The sequence below is a fragment of the Phocoena sinus genome, chromosome 10 (genome assembly GCF_008692025.1).
Source record: "Phocoena sinus isolate mPhoSin1 chromosome 10, mPhoSin1.pri, whole genome shotgun sequence".
Taxonomy (NCBI): Eukaryota; Metazoa; Chordata; class Mammalia; order Artiodactyla; family Phocoenidae; genus Phocoena; species Phocoena sinus.
Window position 1 is genome coordinate 74608034 of NC_045772.1, and position 27287 is coordinate 74635320.

Here is a 27287-nt window from a genome sequence, read left to right on the forward strand (position 1 = left end):
TTTTTTCATCCAATTGTGAACCTCTCGACATTATAGTTTAGTCTTAAACACTTAAAAAAAAAAAAAAAGAACTGGCGTACATTTTCTTTCTGTTTTCACCTACAACTTTCCCTGCATCCCTTTGGTTTTCTTTCAACTTGTCTCCTAGAGAATCTGGACCATTTGATCTATAGTTCCATAGTCAGGATCTTACTGACCATATGCTTATGATTCAGTTCATCATGTTTTTCTGTTCTTTGTATATCTTCAGTTTGATAGGCTGACTCAAAAGGGTGATCAGACACAGGTTTAGTTATTTTAATAAATCTGTCGTTGGTCGTGTGATCTTTCATTAGGAGGCACTCTTTTTTGGTGTTAGTATCCATTGGTGTTTAATTCCTAGATCACTGGGAATTTTTACTTGTCAGTTGGAATAATATTACCCTGTATCAACATTATCAAATCATATTGCCACTGCATACTCTCATTTAGCTCTAATTTAGTCTTAGTTCTATAAGTAATTCTCACCACTACTCCATGTGTTCGACTTATGATTTTGTGACTTTACGATAGTGTGAATCGGCATTCAGTAGAAACTGTACTTTGAACTTTGAATTTTGATCTCTTCCAGAGCTAGAAATACTCTCTAGTGATGCTGGGCAGCAGCAGCAAGCCACAGCTCCCAGTCAGCCACACAATCATGAGGGTAAACAACTGAAACACTTAAAACCATTCTGTTCCTGCAGGACCATTCTGGTTTTCACTTTCAGTACAGTATTTAATAAATTACATGAGATATTCCACACTTTAGTATAAAATGTTTATAATATATTTATTATAAAATAGGTTTTGTGCTAGATTATTTTGCCCAACTAGAGACTAGTGTTAAATGTTCTTAAAAGTGTTCTTAAAAGTAAGCACTTTTAAGGTAGGCTAAGGCTGAACTGAGATGTTCAGTAGGGTTAGGTATATTAAATGCATTTTTGACTTAGGATATTTTCAACTTATGATGGGTTCATCAGGATGTAACCCCATCGTAAGTCAAGGAAAATCTGTATCTCTCTAGGCATTGTGGTTATTGAAAGCACGATCTCTAGTATAGATTCTTAAGAAAAGTTCATGGGAACAATATTCCCCTGGTTCTTCTATGTTGATAACAATCTGTGCCCTTTAAATATGAGGAATAGAAAATCTTTTGATCACACTTTCCTTAGGTATATTAAGTATGTTATTCCATTTTCTTTTGTCATAAAGCATTTCCATCAAAAAGTCTGGTGAAAATCTAATTTTATTTTTCTCTAAGTCATGTGCTAATGAATTTTGTTTTTAATATTTGTTTGTTCTTTGCTTTGATTTTCTTCATGTAATTTGCCACCTTCTCTCAACTCTTCATTTTTTTGATTCTTAAAAACAAAAATTTCCTTCCAACTTGTATTAAGGCATCATGTATTGCACTTATTTATTCTTGTGTCCTTACTAGTTTCTGTCATTTCTAAAATGTTTTATTTTATGTATATTTCTTCCTTGATTTCTATCATCTCATTTCTCAGTGTTTCTAATTCTGATTTATGCTGTTCATGTTTTCTATAATTTTCTTTATGTGTTTATCTCCATTTGAAATACTACATTACAGTTTTGATCTGGTTTTTAGTATATCTTTTGTCATGCTTTCATTTCCAGTAGGGGTATTATTCTGTCCTCTAATCTCCTTTTTTAATGGTAACTTTGTATGTAATTGGACCTTGATACCTTTAGTTTTCCTGAAATTTGAAAGGAATTTGGTTTCAGATAGCTTTTCTAACTTCACAAAACTCCTACCTTTGTTTAGTTATACAGTCCTCAAAAGTGTGGCAAATTGTTGCTGAGACTTCTGACTTTGCTCCTCTTTCCATTTTTATCTGGACTTTCTCTTTCCTTTGTCACTGTTTGTTCCAAGCAAAAGTTGGGCTCACATTAATTTCCCTTTTCTCCAGCATTAGGCTTTTCAGCACTTGGCTGTCTTTGCATCTCTACAATAATATCAAATAATACGTTTTTGTATTTTATTTACCCTTTCTGGTTCTCAGAAGTATTTGTCTGTTATAAGTGACACCATTTGAGCTGGAAGCAGAAGTTCTCATGCCTGATAATAATTGCTGGATATTGTATAGGAACAATTAGTGATAACTTGAGGCTTTGAGTGAATTTATGTTTTTTCAGAGTGGGTTTACTGTTGCTTCTGGGGAGACAGCTAGGCTAGGAAAATACACTGTAATTCAGTTAAAGATTTGACTAAGTTGAGCTTTATTCCTCCTGAGGATTAATTTTGTAATTCATCTTTACTCCTTGGTGTAGCCTTTTGAGATCCTAACCCCGAACATTTGTTACTTTATTTTTAATCCCTATTTTATTTTATTTATTTTTTGCAGTACGCGGGCCTCTCACTGTTGTGGCCTCTCCCGTTGCGGAGCACAGGCTCCGGACGCACAGGCTCAGCGGCGATGGCTCACGGGCCCAGCCGCTCCGTGGCATGTGGGATCTTCCCGGATCGGGGCACGAACCCGTGTCCCCTGCATCGGCAGGAGGACTCTCAACCACTGCGCCACCAGGGAAGCCCCTATTTTTAATCCCTATTTTAAAAAGTTAAAAACATATCAAAATGTGTAAAGAAATATGGAGTGAACATGCATGTATTTTTTTAAACTCCATTGTCTCTCCTAGGTGGATGGGACTGTGGAAATTTCTGCTCAGCTTGCTTCTCTTTTTCAAATACAGGATCCTGCCAGGCTTCTCTTTTTGCTTCTCTTTTTTCCAGGTTTTTGTTTCCACAATTTATAAATTTTTGTTAGCTCTCTTGTGCATGCAAAAAAATTGTTTTATGATTTCGTTTGACTTTTCTAGTTGTTCTCAGGGGAAAAGTTGGTCTGAAACAACCTAATTTGCCATAGGCAGAACTAAAAGTTTATTCTGACTGCTTTTGAATGAAAATAATTTGTAGACTTAGCTTTGCAGTGTTTCTACTTTCCTATAATGTTCTGAACAAAAAATTAAAATGAATAAAACTCACAAAAATAAGCATTGAGAATTTAAGAATCTCCATGTTGAAAGTATCCTAAAGATCTGTCTTATATACAGTAATTTCAGGAAGGGGAGGAAGAGTTGCATCATAAAGGCAGTAAGAGAATTTAATAATTCAAAAAAAATCTAGGAATTATTGATTTGGAGGAATTTTAATATAATTGATTAAAAATTCGTTTTGAGGGCTTCCCTGGTGGCGCAGTGGTTGAGAATCTGCCTGCCAATGCAGGGGACACGGGTTCGAACCCTGGTCTGGGAAGATCCCACATACCATGGAACAACTAGGCCCGTGAGCCACAATTACTGAGCCTGCGTGTCTGGAGCCTGTGCTCTGCAACAAGAGAGGCCGCGATAGTGAGAGGCCCGTGCAGTGAGAGGCCCGCGCACCGCGATGAAGAGTGGCCCCCACTTGCCACAACTAGAGAAAGCCCTCGCACAGAAACGAAGACCCAACACAGCCATAAATAAATAAAATTTTAAAAAAATTAGTTTTGAGTATATGAAATTATTGCCTACTTTTTAGTGAATGCCAGTCAACATTTATTGCACGTGTCTATTTTAAATATTCAAAAATTTCAGAGTTGGTGTGAATACATTTTTCAAGTTTATTTCAATTAAATTTAGATAATCATCTAAATAAAATAATCTAATTTAAAATAATTGAGCAGATTAAAATAATAATCTGCCCAATTTGTTTAAAAATATTTTTCTCACATAAATGAAAATCCCACTGGTATGTGACAAAATTAACCCATATTCCCCAGTAAGGACCTCCTGGATAAATTGAGTCCATTTTTTTTCTCTTCACATGGTAAAACATGTCACTAATCACAGAATTAATAGCCATGAATGACATAGTAAAAGCAGTTCCTTACATTATTGTTCTTTTTTAAAACATTATTTAATATTAAATGTTTTAAGTTTGAAAATGCTATAATCTATTTTTTTAATTGATGGAGTTTAGTCTTGTCTATATTTTATGTGTGATAATTACAGAGATATAATCAAGGTGTTCTTTTTTCTTTTTTTTGATGGTAATTGATTTAGGTTCATTCCTAAAAATAAAACATCCCAAAAAGTGAATGAAATTTCCTTATATAAAATATTCTGTCTTAACCAAGAATATTAGAAGGAAGTCAATTTACTTCTCTTTCTCTCTCTGTGTGTATACATCTATAACTACATCTCATTCATCTATAATAATGTAAGATCTAGACAAAACCTTCAGATTTTCTACTTGTCTTCTTTTAATTAAGTGAATTTCAGATCACTGATTTGTAAAAAAAAAAAAAAAAAGTCTTGGATAATGAGTTACATGACAGAACTCTTATCTTTTTCCCTCAGAGGAAAAGGTCCATGGATTCTCTGGTAATCCCAGTGTTTAACTCCCAGGAGGAAGTGTTTAAGAATGTAAATCTTCAATTTTGGTTGTATGTGTATGTGTATGTGAGTGTGTGTGTGTGTGTGTGTGTGCGCGCGCCAGCATGTGCACTTGTGCATGCTTACACTTGGCATCCTTTATGCAGGTTAGATACGTATAGCCCTAAATTGAGTCTTTTTATTTTACTTTGTCTTAATATTCTATCTGCACTATTCAGTTTATCTAGTCTTCTTGTCTAATCTCTGGAGACTGTCCTCTATATATCACTGCTACTAAGATTTAATTCTAATTTAATAACTGAAATAAAGATGTGCACTAGTCCACATGACCTTTTTTCTTCATCACTTTCATTTTCGTTGACAAATGAATGTGAGATTTGGTGATTGTTCTGAGCCTTCACCATATATTAAACCTTCTTGAACATTATCTCATAACAGAGTTCATTTGCTTGGTGCAATAAATAGTTGAATGTTCTTTCCAGTACTGTTGTTCTGAAGGAGTTTAGCAGTTAGTTGATTTAAAAATCAGAAGTATTTCCATTCTGTTATTTTCTGTAAGATTTGTTCCTAAATTGGAAAAGCAGGTATTTATCCGATTAGCTCAAGCATAAAACAAAGGAAAATTTTCAATGACTTGATTGTGAATTGTTTTTTATTTTTTGCTTAAAGTTTTACAAGAAACAGTGTTTTATTTTCTAACAAAATTAACAGTTTACATACTTTTTCAAATGACTGAGAACTTTCACACTTGGTTAGTAAAAAAATTTTTTTTTTGGGCTTCCCTGGTGGCGCAGTGGTTGAGAGTCCACCTGCCGATGCAGGGGACACGGGTTCGTGCCCCAGTCCAGGAAGATCCCACATGCCGTGGAGCGGCTGCACCCGTGAGCCATGGCCGCTGAGCCTGCGCGTCCGGAGCCAGTGCTGCGGAATGGGAGAAAAAAAAAAAAAAAGTAAAAAAAAAAATTTTTTTCTAACAGTTCAATTTATGAAATGGGGAAACTTAATACTGTATAATTATGTTAAACTGCTCTGCTGTCCACATATTTAGATATGTTCATTGTGCCAGAGGTTATTGTAATCAGGTTTGTAGGTACTTCTGACAACCCAGTATTGTTGATAGTCAGAAAAAGATGTTTTAGGATACAAATTACAATTCTTTCAAAAGTAGCTCTTTCTGGTGTATACGATTAACAAATATTTTAAATAATTGTCTTGCCTCAAAATTTTAACCCTCTCTGATCTGAACAGAATTATATGCAGCTGTACATTTTCCAAAGAATTAGAAAATCTTTATTTAGTGGTAGCATTAGCTAAGACTTAAATTTTATTTCAAGTCAAGAAGATTAATCACTTGGTTGATAGCTAATATATTCCATCCTCTGGGAAAGAACCAACATATTTCCCATGAGCTGAACTAATCATAATTTATCTGTGGATTTCTTATTATTGCCAGTTTTCACTTTTCATAATAGAATGACTTAAAAAACTGGAATACTGCTTAAAAGTTTTATGCTTCTTATTTTATTTTTTTTTGTTGTTTTTTTGTTTGTTTGTTTGTTTGTTTTTTACGGTACACGGGCCTCTCACTGCTGTGGCCTCTCCCCCTGCCGAGCACAGGCTCCGGACGCACAGGCCCAGTGGCCATGGCTCACGGGCCCAGCCGTTCCGTGGCATGTGGGATCCTCCCGGACCGGGGCACGAACCCGTGCCCCCTGCATCGGCAGGCGGACTCCCAACCACTGCGCCACCAGGGGAGCCCCTATACTTCTTATTTTAAAAGTAAAATATACTGCAAGAAATTCGGAAAACTCACAAATACATAGTGAAAAACAATTAGAATATAGTTGATACATTCTGGTATACTTTCTTATATGTTTCTTTGTATTTATATATATATATATATATATATATATACACACACACACACACACACACACATACACACACAAACATATTTTAATCAAAATTGGTATTATACTATAAATTTTCCTTGATTTTTTTCCTCTGAACAATATATTGAAGATCGCCTTAGTTAACCGTTTGTTTAATTTTGTACTTGTATGAACCAAACAGATATGTATATTCTGTGCCTAAATGGAGCTTATTGTTTAATAAGGGAAATAAAAAACAAATAAAAGTATTAATATAATTCTAGAGTATAAGTTTTATGAGGGAAAACAAACAGGAACTATGAAGGAGAATAATAGTAGGGCTGGGGGACCTACTTTAGACTGGGTGTTTACAGTCAGAGGCTGAAAGGATAAAAAAAGTCAGCCATGCAAGCGTGGTGTTAAGAACATTCCAGGAAGAAGAAATAGCAAGTACAAGGGCCATCGGATGGGAAGGGTTTGGTGTGTAAAATGATGTAAAAGAAGGCCAGCTGTCTGGAGCAAAGAGAAAGAGGGGATACTGGCCCATAATGAAGTTTAAGAGGTAGAAAGGGGCAAGTCTTATAGATGAAAGAAAAGAGGTTTTATTTGAAGTACTGTGGGAAGCTGTTAAAGATTTTTAGGGTAGTGAAATTGCATGACTATGTTTACATTTTTCAAATGTTTACTCTGGATGTTATGTGGAGGATGAATTGGAGGGGGAACAAGAGAGATAGGATGCTCTTGAGGTGGTCCATGAAAAGGAAGAAAATCTTGAATTAAACTGATGACAGGAGATAGGGAGAGAAGTGGACAACTGTGAGATATGTTTTTGAGTTGAAATTGACAACTTATGAGGTGGTGATGAGTAGGGTTGGTTGGTTAAAAAGGAGTTGAAAAGGATGACTCTCATTTATGGCCTAAGTAATCAAGTAGATGGTGATATCATTTATTGACAAGGGGTTGACTCGGTAAGGACCAGGATTGGGGTGGTGCTTGTGGAATAAAATAAATATTTAAAATTTAAATGTTAATTATCAGGGTCCCATAAGACAACCACACGTATAAGTCTAGAAGATAGTTGCATGCATGAGTCTTTACTTAGAGGCCAATCTGGGCTGATGATGTACATTTGGAAGTTATCATCATGTAGATGGGATTTAAAGCCAAAGAATAGATTAAATAACCTAATAGAAAAGTGAAGATAGACAGATGAAGAGGGCCTGGAATTGTGCTCTGACAGTGAGAAATTGCATGTCTGAGAATCTAAGAAGAGAAAAACAGGGCACTGTGGTGTCAAAAAACCAGAAAAGCCTGCTTCAGAATGGAAGGAATGGACAGTTTTGTCAAATGCTGCTGAGTAGTCTGATGTGATGAAGGCCAAGAAGTGACCACTTGATTTAGCAATATGAAGATCACTGTTGACATCATCGAAAGCAATTTCAGGGCTATGTGTCAGAAGGCATATTATAGTAGATGTTCATAATTTATAGGTGATTAGCTGAAATTTTAATGGCTACATATTAATCTTCACTTGAGATGGCAGAGTATACTCAGCCACCCATATTGCTGACACGCCATTTTTCCCTAAGACAAGCTTGTTTTAATGGCTTCTGGGCCCAAGTTGCTGGCTTTGCAACTCAGTGAACGTTACCCTGAGAATTCCACTCGAACTTCTTCCCTCTGAGTGAGGGTTTGGGTTAAAATCCACAAGAGGGATTGGGGTGCTGGGGAATATGGGTACTGCCTGAGTTTTTCTTTGAGAGTGTTGTACATGTGCTAGTTTGATATTCTCTGCTCTGGTCTGGAAGCCATTTTGCCTCCAGGCAGTAGAAAGGCTGGGAGGGCCCAGGCTCTCTCTGGTTCAGATTTGTACTCCTTGACCTCTACATTGCTTTTTTGGGGTGCATGTATACTATCAGCCTGTGTTTTTTGGTACATGCTCTTACTCCCATTCCCTTAAAATTAGAAACCATGGATAGGCTTATTGTTGAATCTTCCCGAGGCCTAATATATTCTATGCTGAAATAGGGGAGAGTCCTAGAAAGAATGAATGTATATTTTATAGCCAAAGTGACTTAGGTTGGGACCCTCTACATCAATTGTCTCATCTTAAAGTAGGACTACTAACACCTACCTTGTGGGGTTATGGTAAAGATTTAAAGTAATGTGTGAAAGTGCTTAGAACAAAGTAAAGTACTCAGTGGTGGTTGTAATTATTATTATTGTTCAAATAAATGTTCAATATTTTTGAAATGTTGAATTGGTTACCTGGGTTATGATTTTAGTCCAAGATATGAAACATTGCCTAATGCATAAGCCTCTGCAAACTAGTTCTTTTTCAGATACTTAGTAATAACCATAATCTGGGACAAAGTGAGAGTGGCATGGACATATATACACTACCAAATGTAAAATAGGTAGCTAGTGGGAAGCAGCCGCATAGCACAGGGAGATCAGCTCGGTGCTTTGTGACCACCTAGAGTGGTGGGATAGGGAGGGTGGGAGGGAGACACAAGAAGGAGGGGATATGGGGATATATGTATATGTATAGCTGATTCACTGCGTTATACAGCAGAAACTAACACACCATTGTAAAGCAATTATACTCCAATAACGATGTTAAAAAAGATGTATGTATGTATGTATTTTTCGCTGCGTTGGGTCCTTCATTACTGCACATGAGCTTTCTTTAGTTGTGGCGAGTGGGGGCTACTCTTTGTTGTGATGCGTGGGCTTCTCATTGTGATGGCTTCTCTCGTTGTGGAGCGCGGGCTCTAGGCACGTGGCCTTCAGTAGTTGTGGCACACAGGCTCAGTAGTTGTGGCTCGTGGACTCTAGAGTGCAGGCTCAGGTCATTGTGGCTCACGGGCTTAGTTGCTCCTTAACATGTGGGATCTTCCTGAACCATGGCTCGAACCCGTGTCCCCTGCATTGGCAGGCGGATTCTTAACTACTGCACTACCAGGGAAGTCCCTGTCATCAAGATTTTGTTTCATAGCTTTATTAACACAGTATATGTGATAAGCTCGTGACCTTTACTTTATGGTGGATTAGTAGTTTTCTTATTCCTAATAAAAAGATAGTTTTGCCTTGAACTTCAATAAGAGTGCTCTGATAAGACAGCATGCATAATGCTGTTCAGAACTAAAGGTTAAAATTCCCTCTTTAGAATACCATGTTAGTAGGAGAGGAAGAATGTAAGCCAAATACAAAAAAAGAGATATAAAGTTTATATTTTTGCTCTACCTTTGGAAGCAGTGCCTGATAGCCTTCCTTCACATTGGGAGGAAGTAGTTCTGTTTATTGGTTTCCAATTCCCCTAAGATGGAGAAACTTATTTTTTCTAAGCAAAAGTGTGATACAGTAGCTTAAAAGCATGCAAGAATCGTAGGTTTCATTTTGCCTATCTAGATACTATAAAAATTAAAGCAGAACAAAACAAACAAAGAAATGATTGAATTGTGTAATAGATTATAAGACAGTTTTTCCCTGAATATGGCTAATAAACTATTCTGTGTAGAGGACTGCTTGATTATGAACTGAATATGAACACATTCTCATAACCAAGCCCTCCAGTTGTAAGAATATGTATTGGTTGGCCTAGTTATACACTAAGTTAGGAAGAATATTTGTGATAAATTTAAATTTAAGGTGGAAATAACTTCTCTTGATTGGAAAGGGATTTGGCTTTCAAGTGGGGAGAAAAGTGGAGGAAGTGTTATTTTTGTTATAAGAATTTTCAGAAGCTGCTTTTCCAGTAAATGTGAATGAACTCAGGGCTCATTTTCTGAATTCCCTGAGCAAATAAGAGGGATGATTTGATCTCTAAAAGCTTTTCTGAGGGCTTTATTTTATCAAGTCATTTGGATATTCATTGCTTATGTTTTCAAGGAAATATAATAATAAGCACTATACTGCAATATGTAACTGTGCAAGGCTTGATTTTAACCTCTCTCTCTTTTCCTCAACAGTTTGGAAGGACTGAAGTAATTGATAATACTTTAAATCCTGATTTTGTAAGAAAATTTATTCTGGACTACTTTTTTGAAGAAAGAGAGAATCTTCGTTTTGACTTGTAAGTTCCAGTAAAACTTGCATTTTAAAAACTGATTTTTAAAGACTACATCTATAACATAAGGTTGGGTCCTATGGATGTACTAAATACTAGATTATATTAACAGGAAATCAGATTAATTCTATTTAGAGTGTGGCCTGAGCACCGTCCCCAGCATTGCTTTGCATTTTATAGATTTTCTCTACCTGTTTATTGAAAATATAAGTGATTTAACCACCTCGAAATGCTGGGTGGTATATATGGACATAATTTCAAACCATCCTATCCCTCAGTAGTTTTCTTAAAATTTCTACTTACACTCCAAGGTGATCCTCATATACTCCCATGGCTGACATTTCCCAGATCTTGGTTTCTCTCAGCTGCTTCTTTGTATAGTACATGGATCTCTGCCTAACTATGGCTCCCTTTATCTCTTTGTGGACTCATATTTCCAAGACTCAGGATGCTAAAGCTAGAATTTTTTTTTAACATCTTTATTGGAGTATAATTGCTTTACAATGGTGTGTTAGTTACTGCTTTATAACAAAGTGAATCAGTTATACATATACACGTTCCCATATCTCTTCCCTCTTGCATCTCCCTCCCTCCCACCCCTCTAGGTGGTCACAAACCACCTAGCTGATCTCCCTGTGCTACGTGGTTGCTTCCCACTAGCTATCTATTTTACGTTTAGTAGTGTATATATGTCCATGCCACTCTCTCACTTGGTCACAGCTTACCCTTCCCCCTCCCCATATCCTCAAGTCCATGCTCTAGTAAGTCTGTGTCTTTATTCCCGTCTTACCCCTACGTTCTTCATGACATTTCTTTTCATAGATTCCATATATATGTGTTAACATATGGTATTTGTTTTTCTACTTCTGGCTTACTTCACTCTGTATGACAGACTCTAGGTCTATCCACCTCACTACAAATAACTCAATTTCGTTTCTTTTTATGGCTGAGTAATATTCCATTGTATATATGTGCCACATCTTCTTTATACATTTATCTGTTTAAGGACACTTAGGTTGCTTCCATGTCCTGACTATTGTAAATAGAGCTGCAATGAACAATTTTGGTACATGACTCTTTTTGAATTATGGTTTTCTCAGAGTATATGCTTAGTCGTGGGATTGCTGGGTCGTATGGTAGTTCTATTTGTAGTTTTTCAAGGAATCTCCATACTGTGCTCCATAGTGGCTGTATCAATTTACACTCCCACCAACATGAAAGAGTGTTTCCTTTTCTCCACACCCTCTCCAACATTTATTGTTTCTAGATTTTTTGATGATGGCCATTCTGACTGGTGTGAGATGATATCTCATTGTAGTTTTGATTTGCATTTCTCTAACGATTAATGATGCTGAGCATTCTTTCATGTGTTTGTTGGCAATCTGTATATCTTCCTTGGAGAAATGTCTATTTAGGTCTTCCGTCCATTTTTGGATGGGGTTGTTTGTTTTTTTGTTAATGAGCAGCATGAGCTGCTTGTATATTTTGGAGATTAACCCTGTGTCAGTTGCTTCATTTGTAAATATTTTCTCCCATTCTGAGTGTTGTCTTTTGGTCTTGTTTATGGTTTACTTTGCTGTGCAAAAACTTTTAAGTTTCATTAGGTCCCATTTGTTTATTTTTGTATTTATTTCCATTTCTCTAGGAGGTGGGTCAAAAATGATCTTGCTGTGATTTATGTCATCGAGTGTTCTGCCTATGTTTTCCTCTAAGAATTTGATAGTGTCTGGCCTTACATTTAGGTCTTTAATCCATTTTGAGTTTATTTTTGTTTATGGTGTTAGGGAGTGTTCTAATTTCATACTTTTACATGTACCTGTCCAGTTTTCCCAGCACCACATATTGAAGAGGCTGTCTTTTCTCCACTGTATATTCTTGTCTCCTTTATCAAAGATAAGGTGACCATATGTGCGTCGGTTTATCTCTGGGCTTTCTATTCTGTTCCATTGATCTATCTTTCTGTTTTTGTGCCAGTACCATAGTGTCTTCATTACTGTAGCTTTGTAGAATAGTCTGAAGTCAAGAAGCCTGATTCCTCCACTTCCATTTTTCGTTCTCAAGATTGCTTTGGCTATTCGGGGTCTTTTGTGTTTCCATACAAATTGTGAAATTTTTTTGTTCTAGTTCTGTGAAAAATGCCAGTGGTAGTTTCATAGGGATGGCATTGAATGTGTAGATTGCTTTGGGTAGTAGAGTCATTTTCACAGTGTTGATTCTTCCAATCCAAGTACATGGTATATCTCTCCATCTATTTGAATCATCCTTAATTTCTTTCATCAATGTCTTATAATTTTCTGCATACAGGTCATTTGTCTCCTTAGGTAGGTTTATTCCTAGATATTTTATTGGTTTTGTTGCAGTGGTAAATGGGAGTGTTGTCTTAATTTCACTTTCAGATTTTTCATCATTAGTGTATAGGAATGCCAGAGATTTCTGTGCATTAATTGTGTATCCTGCCACTTTACCAAATTCATTGATTAGCTCTAGTAGTTTTCTGGTAGCATCTTTAGGATTCTCTATGTATAGTATCATGTCATCTGTAAGCAGTGACAGCTTTACTTCTTCTTTTCCGATTTGGATCCCTTTTATTTATTTTTCTTCTCTGATTGCTGTGGCTAGATCTTCCAAAACTATGTTGAATAAGAGTGGTGAGAGTGGGCAACCTTGTCTTGTTCCTGATCTTAGTGGAAATGCTTTCAGTTTTTCGCCATTGAGGATGATGTTGGCTGTGGGTTTGTCATATATGGCCTTTATTATGTTGAGGAAAGTTCTCTCTATGCCTATTTTCTGCAGGGTTTTTATCATAAATCGGTGTTGAATTTTGTCGAAAGCTTTCTCTGCATCTATTGAAATGATCATATGGTTTTTCTCCTTCAATTTGTTAATATGGTATATCACATTGATTGATTTCTGTATATAGAAGAATCCTTGCATTCCTGTAATAAACCCAACTTGATCATGGTGTATGATCCTTTTAATGTGCTGTTGGATTCTGTTCGCTAGTATTTTGTTGAGGATTTTTGCATCTATGTTCATCAGTTATATTTGCCTGTAGTTTTCTTTCTTTGTGACATCCTTGTCTGGTTTTGGTATCAAGGTGATGGTGGCCTCGTAGAAGGAATTTGGGAGTGTTCCTCCCTCTGCTATATTTTGGAAGAGTTCGAGAAGGATAGGTGTTAGCTCTTCTCTAAACGTTTGATAGAATTCACCTGTGAAGCCATCTGGTCCTGGGCTTTTGTTTGTTGGAAGATTTTTAATCACAGTTTCAATTTCAGTGCTTGTGAATGGTCTGTTCATATTTTCTATTTCTTCCTGGTTCAATCTCAGCAAGTTGTGCATTTCTAAGAATTTGTCCATTTCTTCCAGGTTGTCCATTTTATTGGCATAGAGTTGCTTGTAGTAATCCCTCATGATCTTTTGTATTTCTGCACTGTCAGTTGTTACGTCTCCTTTTTCATTTCTAATTCTATTGATTTCAGTCTTCTTCCTATTTTTCTTGATGAGTCTGGCTAACGGTTTATCAATTTTGTTTATCTTCTCGAAGAACCAGCTTTTAGTTTTATTGATCTTTGCTATCATTTCCTTCATTTCTTTTTCATTTATATCTGATCTGCTCCTTATGGTTTCTTTTCTTCTGCTAAATTTGGTCTTGTTTTGTTCTTCTTTCTCTAATTGCTTTAGGTGCAAGGTTAAGTTTTTTATTTGAGGTGTTTCCTGTTTCTTAAGGTAGGATTGTATTGCTATAATCTTCCCTCTTGTAACTGCTTTTGCTGCATCACATAGGATTTGGGTCGTCGTGTCTCTGTTGTCATTTGCTTCTATGTATTTTTTGATTTCCTCTTTGATTTCTTCAGTGATCAATTCGTTATTAAGTAGTGTATTGTTTAGCCTCCATGTGTTTGTATTTTTTACACATCATTCCTGTAATTGATATCTAGTCTCATAGCATTGTGGTTGGAAAAGATACTTGATATTATTTCAATTTTCTTAAGTTTGCCAAGGCTAGATTGTGACCGAAGGTATGATCTACCTGGAGAGTGTTCCATGAGCACTTGAGAAAAATGTGTATTCTGTTGTTTTTGCATGGCATGTCCTATAAATATCAATTAAGTCCATCTTGTTTAAGGTATCATTTAAAGCTTGTGTTTCCTTATTTATTTTCATTTTGGATGATCTGTCCATTGGTGAAAGTGGGGTGTTAAAGTCCCTTACTATGAATGTGTTACTGTTGATTTCCCCTTTTATGGCTGTTAGTATTTGCCTTATGTATTGAGGTGCTCCTATGTTGGGTGCATAAATATTTACAATTGTTATATCTTCTTCTTGGATTGATCCCTTGATCATTATGTGGTGTCCTTCTTTGTCTCTTGTAATAATCTTTATTTTAAAGTCTATTTTTTCTGATATGAGAGTTGCTACTCCAGCTTTCTTTTGATTTCCATTTGCATGGAATATCTTTTTCCATCCCCTTACTTTCAGTCTGTATGTGTCCCTAGGTCTGAATGGGTCTCTTGTAGACAGTATCTATACGGGTATTGTTTTAGTATCCATTCAGCCAGTCAGTGTCTTTCGGTGGGAGCATTTAATCCATTTACATTTAAGGTAATTATTGATATGTATGTTCCTATTCCCATTTACTTAATTGTTTTTGTTTGTTATTGTAGGTCTTTTCCTTCTCTTGTGTTTCTTGCCTAGAGAAGTTCCTTTAGAATTTGTTGTAAAGCTGGTTTGGTGGTGCTGAACTCTCTCAGCTTTTGCTTGTCTGTAAAGATTTTAATTTCTCCATCAATCTGAATGAGATCCTTTCTGGTTAGAGTAATCGTGGTTGTAGGTTTTTCTCCTTCATCACTTTAAATATATCCTGCCATTCCCTTCTGGCTTGCAGAGATTCTGCTGAAAGATCAGCTGTTAACCGTATGGGGATTCCCTTCTGTATTATTTGTTGTTTTTCCCTTGCTGCTTTTAATATGTTTTCTTTGTATTTAACTTTTTATAGTTTGATTAATATGTGTCTCGGTGTGTTTCTCCTTGGATTTATCCTGTTTGGGATTCTGTGTGCTTCCTGGACTTGATTAACTCTTTCCTTTCCCATATTAGGGAAGTTTTCAACTATTATCTCTTTAAATATTTTCTTGGTCCCTTTCTTTTTCTCTTCTTCTGGGACCCCTATAATTCGAGTATAGGTGTGTTTATTGTTCTCCCAGAGGTCTCTGAGACTGTCCTCAATTCTTTTCATTCTTTTCTCTTTATTATGCTCTGTAGTAGTTATTTACACTATATTATCTTCCAGGTCACTTATCCGTTCTTCTGCTTCAGTTATTCTATTGATTCCTTCTAGAGTATTTTTAACTTCATTTATTGTGTTGTTCATCATTGCTTGTTTGATCTTTAGTTCTTCTAGGTCCTTGTTAAATGTTTTTGCATTTTCTCTATTCTATATCCAAGATTTTGGATCATCTTTGCTATCATTATTGTGAACTCATTTTTAGGTAGACTGCCTATTTCCTCTTTATTTGTTAGGTCTGGTGGGTTTTTACCTTGCTCCTTCATCTGCTGTGTGTTTTTCTGTCTTTTCATTTTGCTTATCTTACTGTTTTGGGGTCTCCTTTTTGCAGACTGCAGGTTTGTAGTTCCTGTTGTTTTTCATGTCTGTCCCCAGTGGCTAAGGTTGCTTCAGTGGGTTGTGTAGGTTTCCTGGTGGAGGGGAGTAGTGCCTGTGTTCTGGTGGATGAGGCTGGATCTTGTCTTTTTGGTGGGCAGGTCCATGTCTGGTGGTGTGCTTTGGGGTGTCTGTGGCCTTATTATGATTTTAGGCAGCCTCTCTGCTAATGTATGGGACTGTGTTCCTGTCTTGCTCGTTGTTTCGCATAGGGTGTCCAGCAGTGTAGCTTGCTGGTTGTTGAGTGAAGCTGGGTGTTGGTGTTGAGATGGAGATCTCTGGGAGATTTTCACCGTTTGATATACGTGGAGCTGGGAGGCCTTTCGTGGACCAGTGTCCTGAAGTTGGTTCTCCCACTTCTGTGGCACAGCCCTGATGCCTGGCTGGAACACCAGGAGCCTGTTTCCACATGGCTCAGAATAAATGGGAGAAAAAAATTAAAAGAAAGAAAGAGGATAAAATAAAATAAAGTAAGATAAAATAATTAAAAGAAAAAATAATTATTAAGAAAAAAATTTTTAAAGTAAAAAAAAAGAAGAAAACTGGACGGTCAGAATCCTAGGACAAATGGTGAAAGCAAAGCTATACAGACAAAATCTCACACAGAAGCATATACATACACACTCACAAAAAGAGGACAAGGGGAAAAAATAATATATCTTGCTCCCAAAGTCCACCTCCTCAATTTGGGATGATTTGTCGTCTATTCAGCTGTTCCACAGATGCAGGGTACACCAAGTTGATTGTGGAGCTTTAATCCGCTGCTTCTGAGGCTGCTGGGAGAATTTCCCTTTCTCTTCTTTGTTTGCACAACTCCTGGGGTTCAGCTTTGGATTTGGCCCCGCCTCTGCGTGTAGGTCACCTGAGGGCATCTCTTCTTTGCTCAGACAGGATGGTGTTAAAGGAGCAGCTGATTTGGGTCCTCTGGCTTACTGAGGCTGGGGGGATGGAGGGGGATGGATGCAGGCGAGCCTGAGGCAGCACAGGCCGGCGTGACTTTGCATCAGCCTGAGGTGCACTGTGCGTTCTCCTGGGGAAGTTGTCCCTAGGTCACGGGACTCTGGCAGTGGCGGGCTGCACAGGCTCCCGGGAGGGGCGGCATGGATAGTGACCTGTTCTGGCACACAGGCTTCTTGGTGGTGGCAGCAGCAGCTTTAGCGCCTCATGCCAGTCTCTGGGGTCTGCTCTGATAGCCGTGACTCACGCCCGTCTCTGGAGCTCCTTTAAGCACCACTCTTAATCCCCTCTCCTCATGCAGCACAAAACAAAGAGGCAAGAGAAAGTCTCTTGTCTCTTCGGCCACTCCAGACTTCTCCCGGACTCCCTCCCAGCTAGCTGTGGTGCACTAACCCCTTTAGGCTGTGTTCGCGCTGCCAACCCCAGTCCTCTCCAGGAATCCGACCGAAGTCCGAGCCTCAGCTCCCAGCCCCCGCCTGTCCCGGCGTGTGAGCAGACAAGCCTCTCGAGCTGGTGAGTGCTGGTTGGCACTGATCCTCTGTGCGGGAATTTCTCCGCTTTGCCCACCGCCCCTGTTGCTGTGCTTTCCTCCGTGGCTCTGAAGCTTCCCCCCTCCACCACCGGAGTCTCTGCCCGTGAAGGGGCTTCTGGTGTGTGGAAACCTTTCCTCCTTCACAGCTCCCTCCCACTGGTGCAGGTCCCATCCCTATCCTTTTGTCTCTGTTTATTCTTTTTTCTTTTGCCTTACCCAGGTACGTGGGGACTTTCTTGCCTTTTGGGAGGTCTGAGGTCTTCTGCCAGCAATCAGTGGGTGTTCTATAGGAGCAGTTCTACGTGTAGATGTATTTCTGATATATCTGTGGAGAGGAAGGTGATCTCTGCGTCTTACTCTTCTGCCATCTTCTCCCTGGAATAAAGCTAGAATTTTTAATATTCTTTTTATTTTGATGCTGAATCAGACATATTAAAATATTATCTTTAAGTTCAACTCCCTATCCACAGAGAATCTGGAGTCAGTCTGTTTACAAGATATTATTAGTTATTGAGTTTTTGTTCCACAGAGGTGAACTGTGGTACTCACCCACTTTCCCACACTGTTGTCTAATTTTAGCCCTCCTGGTATTGGTTTCTTAAGTCCACGTCATTTCACATTCATAATTGTGGCTATTATAGAATTGCCTTAGTAGAAGGAAAGGAAGGAAAATGGTGCTCTAAAAAGTATGATAGCAATCACGTGTTAGTCAGTAGACCAGAGAGCAAAAATTAAGAGCTGGTCAGGTCATTCTGGAGAGAAGTAGGTAAAGAATGATTTACCTGTACACAGAGTGGTGGTCACGTGCTCATCTCTACTGAACATGAGACTAAGGAAGCTAATGGATTTTAAGGAGTGTCCAGGTAAGAAAATATAATTCCACTGAACTTGGTGTTGGTTAGTCATTTAAATATTATGTCTATTTTACCAAATGCCATTTCAAGAGTTACTTTGACAAACTAATGACTCAAATGAGAATATATTAGGTTCGTGAAGCACCTGATACTTATACCATGTTTGTCAAGCTCACCAGGTATGCTTGGCATGGACAAGGAAGACTTAAAGGTAGGAAGGAAGTTAGGCCATTGATAGAACAACGTATTTCTCTAATATTTTGTGATAAATCAGTAATATTGTACTGTATGTGATTCATGGAATTAAAAAAAAAAAAACAAAACTTCAGCACGCTTACTGGTGGAAATATGGAAGAAAAGAATGATTAGATGGTTTAATATGTTTGTTACTAATACCTTCCAGTTTTTTATAAACTAAGTAAAATAACTATGGAAGCTCATACTGTTTGAGAGTAAGTTTTGTAAGTACAGACAAAAAGATGTGGTTCATGATAGTAATACTACTGCTGTTATTCACAGTTTGTAATAGAATCATTGCTATATGTAAACAGATTTAACCAATACAATAAATTTCTGAGGCAGAGTTATCTCATATATATATATATTTTAGTTTTTCGGTATGCAAGCCTCTCACGGCTGTGGCCTCTCCCGTTGCGGAGCACAGGCTCCAGACGTGCAGGCCCAGCAGCCATGGCTCACGGGCCAAGCCGCTCCGTGGCATGTGGGATCCTCCCGGATCGGGGCACAAACCCGTGTCCTGCATCGGCAGGCAGACTCTCAACCACTGCGCCACCAGGGAAGCCCCAATCTCATTTTTATAAATGAGAAAACTGAGGCCTGGATAGTTTAATTAACATGTTCATTGGATCTGTGCTTTCCAATACAGAATTAAATTTTGCATAAAATAGTTTATAATTTAATTGTACAAAGCCCGAATGTCTAAAATTTTATGAAGAGAATAAATAATGCCTGGACTGAGGAATTTTTATTTTTGTCTTGGTTATCTAATACTGATGAAAGTAAATGTTTGAAGTGTTCTACTGCACAGTGAATGTAGTAATGGAATATATTTAATATAAGTAAGCAAAAGTAAGAATATATAGGAAATTAGTATGTTTGATTAGAATGGGAACATGTTGTATTATTTTATCATAGTGTAACAAGAAGAAATAAAGTACCAAATTAATGTAGGTAAATGATATATTTTAACTTCTTCAGCTTTTTCCTTTTTTCTAAAATTTACAGGATTTCTCATAGAAATTGTGTCATATTTGAAATGTGAAAGCATATTGCAAACTTGAGTTAAATAAGTTATCATTTAAACTTTTGAATGTATTTGGTTAATTTCAGAAATTTGAGTCAAATAATATTATTTCAATTTTATATGATCTCTAAAAAATTCAGACAGTTAGGACCACAGAAGGGGATACCTGGAGAAGATTGTCAAGAAAAGTAACAAGTATATTCTCTTAGTTTATGTACTATTTTTGATATCACTTTAAATAATTTCTTCTGATTTTGCACTTTTGTAAGTATCTCATATAACCTGGGAGAGCAGGCTTTCTTTCTTTTTTTAAAACATTGTGATTTTTCCACCATATCTATCTAAATAAATGTGAAGAACAGTGTAATTGTTCTCTAGTTATGAGTACCTATTTATCCATTGTACCTAACTATGATTAGTTTTTTAATTTTGTCTTAGCAATGTATTAGTCCTAGGAGAAAATGTTCATTGTAGAAAATTTAGGAAATGAGAAAAGGATAAAGTAGTCAATAAAATCACCTGTAATCCCAATGTGCATCACTCAGAGCACTACCACAAATACTCCAACATGTTTACAGTAACATGTCCCTTTGAAGGAACAGCAGTGCTGAATAGTGCAGTAGTCTACATTGGCCAACAGATAGGTGTAAATGGTTTTCAGAATTGTGTTTTATTTAGTTAACCTGTGTATTGATTTTACAAAATTCTAGAAAACAATAAAAAAGAAGCTTTGGAAGTACAACATCTAAACAATTGCATATTATGGAAGGTTTGAGAAATGGCTTTGGGGAGGTATTTTTAGTTAACTTTCAATGCTGATAGAAAATTGTAGTCAGAGAGAGAGAGAAAGAAAATGAATGAATATGTATTCCTGATTCCTGGCAGCAGTGGCCCAAATTCCTGTAAGTTCTTATTAATCCACAATTATTGTTATGGTGATTTGCCTGAGATATTTTTAAGATTAGTTTATCAGCTATGAGTTGTAAAATTCTCCTGCCTTTTTGATTTGATGTGTACTTACTCATTAAAGAGACATGGTTTCTGTCATCATGCTATGTATATATCACAGATAAAGTCATAAACTTTTATTTATTTTGTTATATAACTGTTACACCTATAATAGTATAGGTACTTTATAAATTACTTTGTTGTCATAGTTGAAAATTTTATTATTGGCAGAACAGCTGTACAGAAATGTCTTTGAGCAAGAAGTGTGGGTAGCTGTATCACTATGTAGTATGTGAGGAGAATGTAAGAAATCAGATATAATTCTTTTTGCTCTTGTTTTTCCATTTAGCCTAGAACAACAAGGGAGTTATAAGTGTAGGTTTGACTTACCTAGTAGATGATTTTCCTCCTTGATAAATCAGGTGGTGATAATTATGGAGTGTATTATGTTATTATAATCTAGTTTTGAAGATTCTCAACACTTTGGGGGAAAATATGTTGCTTTATTTTTTCCAATAATTGTCCCAACACTGCCAATTCCAGTTTTTCCCATTGGTTAAGGGCTACCTTAACAATGCCAAGGTCTAATTGCATGACTTTTCAATCACTTTTGTTTATCAGAACCATCTCATTTTGTTAATAGTTATGTACTATTCATTTTAAAACTTTAATCTCAAACTTAATCCAAAACTCTTCACTTTCTCTCCCCTCATTTGGAGCTTCTATCATAACTACTTGCAGGAGAGAAGGGGAGTGGAAGAGCAGAAAGCTAGGGGAGTTGGGAGGCAGATATGTGGGTTCTACAAAGCCTAGACCTTAGAGGATACTGGCCACAGGGGTCACATATCAAGGGGACTAAAAAGCTGTGCAGTGGTGCTGAATCAAATCTCAGAGACAGAGTTTTGGGTGAAGTAGAAAAGAATAGCTTTATTGCTTTGCCAGGCAAAGGGAGACACAGAATGCTGCTGCTCTTGAAAGGTTGTGTCCCAACCTGGGAAGATTTGTTGATGAGTTTTATAGCAAGGATTCAAGGGTGGGGTTCCTGATAAGATTAGTGTGTGTTCAAGGCCTTCATTCCTCTAATCTGGTCTCAGGTAATCTATTGATGTGCTTCTCTGATTCCTTTAATCTGGCCTCAGGTGGTCTTCTCCGGAATGAATAATTCCAACATCTTCCATTTCTTGGAAGTTTTAATCCTATAAAGAGCTTAAAGATATTGTTATGTGTACTCCTTTAGGGTGAACCAGGGCCCTGCCCCAAGGCTGCACTATTGTTTCTCTGCTGCTCCTCCCTTGTCTCTGCATCCCCTCCCTTCCTTGATTAGCAACTGTTGTAATCTGCCCTTTGGAACTCAGGGAAGCTTATGGAGGCTGGAGTCTGTTCCCTACAAATGAGAACGGGGGAAATGGAAAGGCTTCCATACCCAGGAGCCCCAGAGGGTCCTTCTTACTTTCAAAAGGACATTGTTCCTTGTTCTTCAGCTCTTAGAAGGCACTTCCTAACAGTGTCAGCTAACATTCTCTTCCATTGGCATCCTAGGATGGACCTATAGGCAGGTTCTTTAAGTGGCAGGGAAACCAGATGCTGTTCTCCTCTTCATACAATCACCCTAGGTTTTGGAGCTCCCCTTCACCTTGCTTTAGGGATTGGAAAGAACCTCCTGATGTCCCCTCAGAAGTAAGGAATAGCCTGTCACTTCACGAGTAAGCTTTGTGGAGAAGGGTCTGACCCTAATGAGAGTGACTCAATGGGATCTGTGAGCTAAGCGTGAAGAGAAACTTAGTATCTTTTGTTTACAGCTTTGACCTTAGTTGGAATTTCAGAAATACAGGAAAAATTCCAGTCAACATCTGTTACCCTCCACTAGAAAACATAATCCTTAGGAGCCATTCAAATCAGTTACTGCCAATTCAGTAGTCTACTAATAAGATTTCAACAACAGGATGAAATGGTTTACAAAATTGCTGTTAGTACATTTAGGCACAAGTGTACCATCCTGGGGGTAAACTACTGAACTTCTTCTTTGCAGTGTATTCTCTTTTACTTAAGGAGATTATGGCACTTATAAGCATAGACAGACACCCACATTCACACAGCCCCACCCCCATGCACACAGATATATTTTTAACTATTTAGAATGTTGTGTTTATGTTCTGACTTGTGAGGATTAAAACCAGTGATACTTTTAGAAAAGTTAGAAGGAAAATTCTCTTAGAAGAAAAATCATGGTAATTTCAAGTGCATTGTAATCCAGCATATTATTTAAAGCCTTCAGAGGTATGCTGTAAATTACCTATTTTTGAGGTAATAGCATTAAAAGCTTTGTTAAAGACAATGAAGGAGGATTGTATGTGAGGATACTTAAACTCTTTGTGATGAAAACATAAATACGTTTCTTTTTGCTTTTTTAACTGAGCTGAATATACCATGTTATTTCTCCCTAGTCTACACTAAACCCTTTATAGAAAATGGTTTCCAGGGATGATACTTGAGAAGGAGCCAGCAGAGCAGAGTTTTACCTTTGATATTGCTACAGTTGCTAATTTTACACTTAGAAATTGTTTTGAACAAGAAAAATTTCTTGAATAAGAAAAATATTTTTTAACTAATATTTGTAGGTCTTCAGTAGATGTTGGCAATTTGTTGCTTCAAAATTCTAGTTTACAGCTGTTGAGAGTGTCAAAATTCCCTGACGTGAAGAAGAGTAATTTGTAATTCTTCTGAAGCAGGTATTTGCATCACACAATTTTAAAGCCAGTTTGTGGTAAACATTCTTTGCTATGGAGTAAGTGCACCTCTGCCCAGAATCAGTACACTCAGTGAACTCTTTTTCTTTGCCTTTTTTTGACTAGATGCTTCATTTCTCTGTGAAACATTTTTGTTATGTGAGAGGGAAGACTTAAACCTTTAAAAAAAGGCAGTTAATTTTTGGTAGGAAGCTATGCACAAAGAATGTGAAAGGAATATGATTTGGGAGAAAGACTGGAACCAGTACAAATATTTTCCTATTTAAGAATTCAGTAAATTGAGATTGTTTTGGTTATTAACAGCCTTTCTGTTTCTAAAAATTTTTTTAAAACAAGGGGCTAAAGTGACAGTAGGTGATGTTTTTCCAGGATCTCCTTAAGAAATCATTTATTTCCAGTACTAAGTGATCAAAAACAGAACATATAATAATCCTATATAAATACATTTCTTTTTCCATAAAATACGTGGTTTCCCCAAGTTCTGTGATTGGGGAAATATAATATGTCATTACTTTGGCCAAATTTCAAAATTAATGAGAACACTTATGATATTAAATAAGAATTATGATATAATATAATATAATATATTTATATATAATGTAATTATAACAAATGATAGCCTGTTATCCGCACTTGTTTTAAAAGGGAAATTTCAGTTTTTACGGCTATTAGGAATCTATTGATTCACAGAAAAGGGAAATTTTAAACTTGTCTTATCGAGCAGAAGAATTCATGACTGTGAAAATATTAGGACTTCTACTTAAGTTGTAGAAATAAAAGCACCCAGGGATTGTGAATTCTACCTTTGGTATGCAGGCCACAGATTATGAGAAATTTCTAAATTTGCTAAGTTTTTCTCCCTATTCATATAATTTTGATTCATTTTTTATTTATGTTTTGGGGGATATACTGACATTTTTCTCTAACTTTATTTTGTGGAAATAATTTAAATTTTATATTTAATCTTTTAGGTATGATGTTGATTCGAAGAGTCCCAACTTGTCAAAACATGTAAGTTCATATTTTTATGTTCTTTATGATGGTTGCAAATATAAATTATAATATCATGATTTGATTGATATTTATGTTGATTGATTAATATTGATTGATTAATATTAAGGTTATATGTCCACAACTTATGTAATAAATGCATTGAAAATAAATAACATTTTTAAAGAACACTAGAATAACATTTGGAGAAGCTTATTGAAAGAAAGATATCTTCAGTATGTGAAATGGATTAATCTTACTTATTTGTTATATTTGGTTTTTTTTAAAGAAATGATGTCAGTTCCCTATAATGTTCAAAGTTGGATCAGGTTAAGAAGATGAAATAGTAAGATTATGTCTTTTTGGGAGTCTTCACTTTTGAGAGAATGGAAAGTACTAGGGTGTAGGCAGAGTGATTTGCTATTCTGCTGTCCCTGTAGTTCATTTGTTCAACAGTATTTTCTAAGTACCTCCTCATGCCAGGTACCATGGCAGTTTCTGAGCGTACAAGATGAGTAACACAGACATGGAGTCCATCCACCAGTCACGTACTATCTTTTTTTCCTTTCTGGGCTCTGATCTTCCCATTCCGTTTCCTTAAGAGATTTACTCACCAGGCAACAACTGTTATCTGGGGAGTTTCCAGGTTCAGGAGCAGCAACAGTGTCAGAGTTAGGCAGAAAAAGAGGAGGTGGTGGGAAGTGAGGGATGAGAGTGATATTCTTTGGCTAAGCACTGGTGGTTTTATCAACGGAATATTGGCCAGTTTGGAATTAGGCCATATCTAATAGGAAGGGCTGGATGGGGGTGAAAAGAGTATTCTGAAAGGGGTTTAACTAGGTTTTAAGTGAAATCTGAGTATACAAATGTAAAATTGGTAGCTGTGCCAGTGTTGCGAGGTCAGCCAGACTAATGTTCATGCCCAGAGGCTCAGAAGGTGAGATTTTTCTCTTTTTGTAGGCTATTAGCTAGAATAGGTGGAGATCGATCGATCAATCTATCTATCTATCTAGATACGTATAATTTCCTGTGTAGTTTACAGACAGGGAATGTCATAGTTCAGAGAAGAGAGAGGGGATGTAGGGGGTGATCCCAAGGTGATTTGGGAAAACTGGAAGCCTGGTCATGGTGGTAAAAAAATCACAATTTACTGATCTTTTCCTTCATTAAAGGAGGTATGATATTTATTTCTGTTATGGAGCATAGAGCAGAATCATTTGAAGAAAGATTCAAAGGTTAGTCTTTGTACAATTTGAAAAGAATGCTGTAACAAGCTCATTACTTCCCATAAGTAAAGTTCATTGCAGTTGCCATGATACCCTTCTACTCCTTAAGATAAGACTTATAGCATGTAGTTAGACATTTAAAACTTATTTGCATAGCTTTGTATTGGAAGTTTTCGAAACTTCATTGGAAGAATCAGAAAAAGAACCACATTTTCTAGTCAAAATTATCTAGTTGCAAGGAACAAAAATGCATTAACTTATCTCACATGGAGGGGGTTTATTGAAGGGATTTAGGAGCATCTCATAAATGTGACATGTAACTTGCTGTATGGGAATTGCAGCTAGAAACAGGCATGGTGGGTTGGACTGAGACAGCTATTTTCTCTGTTTCTCTCTCTCAGTCAATAAAGCCACATATTCTTTTCACTATGGCTTTTCTCTGAGATTCTGTTTCTCTCTGAAGACCAAGTTTCTCTGTTTATTCATCCTGTGTACATAGGGAAAATGACCTCCCTAACACTGACTGGGCATAGACTTTCAAGTGCCCACTCTCTCTGAATATAATTTCTCAGTGTTTCTCAGTTTAGACTAGTCTTCAGAGGGCATAATAACTGAGAAGTTAAGGACATTTTCATGGGGTTGTATATATTGAGGGTGAGTGTGAGGACTACTACTACTAACATGTAGTCCTTACCATTGATATTCAGGACATAGTATATGGAATATGGGATAGGAAGGTACCTCAAACATGATTAACTATGTCTTCCTTTAATAATCAGTAATGACTAAATATTTTTATGTAAGAGATATGTCTTATAGAAGCCATCAATGTACATATCTTTTCAAATATTTTTCTTTTGTAGAATAGCATTTTTTTCATAAGTAAATATCCTGACTCTGTTTTACTGTCATGATATCTCTTTTACTATCTTCTCATCACCATACTTCTTTACCAAACAGCCTGGGTTTCTATCATAACTTCCTTTTCATTCTCCCTTCAATTTCTTTACTGTATTCTCATGTTCATTTCTGCTTAAACTATTCTGACATAGGTTAGATCAAAATGTAGTGGCCTCCCTTCATTCTTTACTTTACTTGATCTCCCCATTATTTTGGACACGATTGACTACTGTATTCTTGAAATACCTACCTCCCTTGACTTCCATGGAAATTTTTCCCTTGCTTCTTTTCCTACCTCTCTGTTTATTCAGTACCTATTATTTTTTAGTTTCTCTTTCTCCTCCTATTCCTTAATATTAGTGCTTCTTATGGCTTTATTTTCAATTTTCATCTCATCTCATTGTATAAACTCTCTTTGGGAGAGTTCAGTCATTTACCTGTCTTATCTTGATGATTCATGTACCCTCTGTACACCCCAGAAAATCTAAGTTTCCAACTGCTTGTCAGATAGTCCTTGGTAGATATTCTGCAGAAGCCTAAAATTCAAATATATCAAAAATGTATTTTTAATGACCTTTTCCATCCCAATTTTGCTCCTCTGCCTGTATTATCTTCATGAGAATAATCATCAACACAGTGTACTTATTTAGAAAACTTTCATATAATTTTCCCGATCCTTGTTATGACAAAAACATTTCAAGTTTCTGAAATGATTCTCTCTCTCTTTTTTTTTTTTTTTTTTTTTTTTTTTTTGTGGTACATGGGCCTGTCACTGTTGTGGCCTCTCCCATTGCAGAGCACAGGCTCCGGACGCTCAGGCCCGGCGGCCATGGCTCACGGGCCCAGCCGCTCTG

General features: G+C 36.9%; 1 protein-coding gene across 5 annotated transcripts in view; it reads left to right on the forward strand.

Moving 5' to 3' along the window:
- CPNE8 (copine 8) overlaps positions 1-27287 on the forward strand; it is a 323255-nt gene that overhangs the window by 82555 nt on the left and 213413 nt on the right. For 4 of the 5 annotated variants that reach the window (XR_004351899.1, XM_032646596.1, XM_032646594.1 and 1 more), the window contains exons 4-5: positions 10259-10362; positions 24289-24328. Coding sequence is in view for 4 of the 5 variants with exons in the window: in XM_032646596.1 (XP_032502487.1) it covers positions 10259-10362; positions 24289-24328 (144 nt within the window). In the remaining variant the exon portion in view is untranslated. Of the gene's footprint in view, positions 1-10254; positions 10363-24288; positions 24329-27287 lie in introns of those variants that run through there. The other variant, XM_032646597.1, reaches the window with a different exon arrangement.